Here is a 5,046-nt window from a genome sequence, read left to right on the forward strand (position 1 = left end):
TATCTTTAAACTTGAAAAAAATAATTTTAAAATAAAATGATAATAATTAATTTAACATCATCTATTTCTCAATATCACCTTCAAATGAATTAATTGATTGTTTCATTATTCATATCTAACAATTTATGAATGTCATCATCACTTCATTAATTTATATCATTTACCTATAATACCATTTATTTCTTTTCTTTCTTATTTTTATTATTCACCTTTTTAATGTTATTGTGTAAATTTTCTTTTATTTTCTTTACATTCATGTATCAAATGAATATATTTCTTTTATACATTATAAATAATTTAAATGCAATATATCATCATTCTTATTCATGTATTTCATTTTATTCTTTTTAATTCATTAACTATTTTAGTATTATTTTCATCTGCATTTCATTTTGTCATTGACTTTGCACTGATTTATATTATTAATACTTATTTTATATATATTAAAATACGTTTAACATCCTATTTATATAAATTATATTTCAAACTATTTTAAACGTCAATAAAATTATTTCAATATATATTCTTATCTTTATTTCTTTTTTTGTTTTATTTAAATGAACGTAAATAAACAAGAAATTGAATAAATAATAAAACAAAAGAATAAATAAGAGTTGTATGATTATAATTCAAAATAACATTCAAATGATTTTATTAATTTCAATATCTTTAATAAATACATTTCATTAATCAATTGCTTTTATATTATTTTAATCACATTATAAATGAATAGAGTATTTTATTATTCAATATTCTATCATATTTCATATTTTACAAATAACAAAACAATGATTTATGAATAAGAAACAAGATGTTTAAAATAAAAGACAAAGAAAAAAATAATAGAAACGAAGAATAAAAACAAGAGTTAAAGAATAAAAGATTGAAACAATAGAATTAAAGAATATCTCAAATATCAATTATGACAATGAATAAAACAAATAAACTTAATAAAAATACTCTAAAATAATTATTGAAAGTATATTGATAATTTAGTTTAGATATTTCATTGACTTAGTTTCTTCTTTTATTATTTGATAAATAATTACAAATACTTAAAAATCAATCAATTCATTTTGTTGAAACAAATGATTTAGCAATGTCTCTAACATGTTCTTGTCTACTTTCATCTCCATATTTTCTTTCAAATTCTAAGTATTTAGTTAAGAATGTTTTCATTGTCTTTGTACTTAGTTTTTGTTTAACTATTCGTTCAAATATTCTTCTTATTACTCCTACATCTCCTACTTCTTTCTCCATATCAATATAAATATTCCAAACATCATGTCGTTTTGGATTGTTTGTTAAAATATCTTCAAACATTGACCTTCCTTTATCAACTGATCCATATTTATATTCTAATCGGGCAATATGAATTTCTAAACTTATCATTTTCTTTTTATCTAATGTTGTTTTTGCTTTGCTTAATGTGTTTTTGATTTCTTCTTCTCTGTTGTTTCTCATTAGGAAATTACAGTATTTCTTATATACTTTACAACTGCCTTTAACTTTCTTAAATAATGTTCTGAAGATTTTCTCTTCTTCTTCTACCTCTTTCTTTTCTTTGTAAATGTGAATCATATGAAGCATGATTTTCTTCCTATCACATACCTCTAATGCCTCATTATATACTTTCTTTAAACTCTTTTCATCTCCATGATTAGCTTCTAATTGCATTAATGCTTTCCAAATATTTAATTTCTCTTCTAATTTTCTAAAATTGATACTTTCTATTCCTGTCTTTCCTACTTTTCTTGCTTCATCTATTTCTTTTCTTTGAATGAAACATTGCATTAATTTAATCCATTCTATTGAATTATCTGGGTCTTTTTCAACTCCTTTTTGACATTCATCTAAATCTAATACAATTTCTTCACTTTCCTCTTCTTCTTCCATACTTCCTTCTTCTTTATTATTATCTTTATCTTCTTCCATACTTCCTTCTTCTTCCTCTTCCATAGTAGTATTTTCATGTTTTTCTTCTTCTTTAGTAGGATCATCCCATTCTATGTTAGCCTCATCTTCTACTCCTTCTTTAAATTCTTCATCTTTCATTTCTTCTTTAATTGCAATATCTTTTTCTTCATTTCTTCTTTTTTGTTCTTTTCTTTTTAATGCTAATTTCCATGGATCAATAGCTATTGTTTCTTCTTCATCTTTCATTTCTACTTCTCCTACATCTTCTGGTTTGATACTAAAATTAACTCGATGTTTCTTCTTGTCAATATGAACTACTTTTGCCATTATGACATCTTTAATTTTAAATCTCTTTTCCATTTCTTTCTTTGTTAATTTTTTATCTTCTATTTTACTACAATGACATAATCCTCGAATATTAGAATTAAAGAATCTTAAAAACAATCCTTCACTTGTAATATTTACTATAACACATTTAGTTACTATATTTTCTTTGATATCTTTAAAGTATTTAATTATTCCTGGATAAATAACACTTTGTTTTAATGTTCCTTCTAATCCTTCTTTATCAATGATACTTACTTTTACTAATCGTTGAATACAAAAGATTCTTGAAAAATCTTTCCCATGATAACTTGTATTATCTAATAATTCTCCTGGTGCTACATGAATAGTTACATCTCTTGATACCATTACATCAACTCCTTCTTCTTCACTACTTTTTATAATATATCCTGTTAAAATTTCTCCTTCTTTAATAGTATCTTTTGTTACAATACGTGTTTGAACTCCTCCTATTAATGGTGGGAATATTTCATCATAAGCTTCTTTTAAATATTCTTTTCTCATTGAACATAAAATTTCGGGTTTATTTGAAAGTACATACATATTAATATATTTTCCATTTTGTAAATAATCTCTTGGAAATGGATTAAAAACATTACTTATATCACAATAATGAATATATCCTATTCTATTTCCTTTAATTAATACTTTAATTTTTAATTCTTTTGTATTATTACCAATAACTTCTCCAACAATAATTTCTCCTTCTTTAATTTCTTCTTTTTTGTCTTTTATTAAATAGATATTTTCTTTACTATAATATCCTTTAACTTTTATTTTATCTCCAACATTATATTCTTTTTTATTTATATTAATTTCTTCAATATTATCTCCTATTTCAATATAATTTAATTTTCCTTTAAGTATTGAATTAAAGGAAATTATATATCCATCTTTCATTTCTCTACTAATAATTCCTTCGATTTCTTCTCCTTCTTGAATTTTTTCTTCCATATTTCCTTCTTCCTTCATACTTAATTCAACTATTTCTTTTCTTCCTTCTATTTCTTTTCCTTTTTCTTTAATTATTTCTCCTTTAACTTGTATTCCAATAATATAACATTCTATTTTCTCTCCTATTTCTATCTTCTTTGTACTATTAATTTTATGTAATCTTCCTGTAATTCCTTTTCCTAAATTTAAATAACTAATACTTTCATTTGTATAACTTACTACTCCTTCTATCTTCTCTCCAATATTAATTGTATTATTTTTAATGAAAAAGATGGTATGATAATCAACAAGAAGTATATTCAATTAAAAAGAAAAAAATAATTGAAAAGACGAAAGAAGAGTTTAAAGAAAAAACAAAAGATTTGGAGGAAAAAGACATTAAGGCTATAGAGGCAGAAATTAAAAACAAAAACCCAATCAAAGAAATGAATGATAGATGTAAAATTGCAAGAATAATAAATAGCAAAGAAAGTATAAAGAAAGTACAAGAAGAAACAAAAAATAAAGAAGAAAAGATAGAAGAAGAAGAAGAAAAAGAAGAAATACTTTCATTGAAAAATCAAATTACTGAATTAAAAGAAAACTTAAAGAATTAAGTATGAAAAAAATGGAAGAAGAACAAGCCATCTCAGAAGAAATGATGAGAAAAGCAAAAGAAATAGTTAGGAAAGAATTTGAAGAAGAAATTACAGAAATGAAAACACAAAATAGAAAGATTCAAACGAATTATGAAGAAATGAAGAAAGAAAATGAAAAATTAGAAGAAGAAAACTTAGAACTACAAGGAAAAATAAATGAGATAGAAGGAAAGAAAATCACAGAAGTAAATAATAAAGAAGAAAAAATCCGAAGCATCCAAGCTAATAAAAAGAAGATTGAAAAAGAAAATGAAGAAATGAAGGAAGAAATTGGAAAGTTGAAAAAGAGAAACAAAATGCTAGAACAAAATGCAAACACATTAGAGAAAAAAATTGAAATGATAGAGGAAAACACTGAAGAATTAAAGAAAGAAATAAGAGATAAAGAAAAACAAATCTCTGAATATCAAGAAATCGTAATTAAAAACCAATAAATTGCAGAAAGAACAAGAGAAGAATTAGACAACACACAAAAAGAAAATGAAGCACAAAAACAAATAATATCAAAACAACAAGATGATATTGAAAATTTTATCTCACAGAAGGAACTAGAGAAGAAGAAAACGATGACACTTGTGATAAATACACAACCAGTACTGAGGAAAGCATCATCGGGAACGATGGAGATGAACGAAACTACTCCTATGAAAAAGACAGTAGTGGAAATAGAAGAGAAAAGCACTGATTATCAAAAAAAAAACAAGAGATGATAATCAGACAAGAAATACAACAAAACAAAGAAATAGAATTTTAATTGAAGTGTTGTATTGTTTTAAATTAATTGGTTGAATAAGAAATTATATAAGAAAGGAAGAAAGGAACAAATAGAAAGTATAATAAAAGTAATAAATATCAATGTCAATAATGAAAAAGAATATATTAAATATATTAAAATATCACATAAAATAAAAGAAAGCACTAAACGGTACATTAAAATGAAAATAAATGATATAATAGAAGGAAGAGTAGAGTGTGATTCAATAATAAAAACATCATATTAAAGAATAACTCTACAGAAATTGATGAAGAATATATTAAAACTCTCATCAATAAAGTAAAAGAAATGAAAATAGAAAAATGTACAAACATTAATTACTACTTTCAAAGAAAAGAAGCTGACGAATTAATAATGGAAATTAATAATAGATGGATATGGTCAGGAAGCAGAATTGATTATCTGCAAGATGATATG

General features: G+C 23.4%; 1 protein-coding gene across 1 annotated transcript, besides 1 other annotated feature; it reads right to left on the reverse strand.

Annotated features, from left to right (window-relative positions):
• Positions 1-1,071: 1,071 nt before the first annotated feature.
• On the reverse strand, positions 1,072-3,595 carry EHI_033670 (rRNA biogenesis protein RRP5, putative; the record flags this gene model as incomplete). The annotated part of the gene is made up of 2 exons (XM_001913758.1): positions 1,072-3,447; positions 3,572-3,595. 2 exons carry the CDS (start codon positions 3,593-3,595, stop codon positions 1,072-1,074), a joined length of 2,400 nt encoding a protein of 799 aa, XP_001913793.1.
• Positions 3,481-5,046: part of a repeat region that runs on past the window's edge.

The sequence above is a fragment of the Entamoeba histolytica genome, genomic scaffold (assembly GCF_000208925.1).
Source record: "Entamoeba histolytica HM-1:IMSS scf_1104750516771 genomic scaffold, whole genome shotgun sequence".
Taxonomy (NCBI): Eukaryota; Evosea; order Mastigamoebida; family Endamoebidae; genus Entamoeba; species Entamoeba histolytica.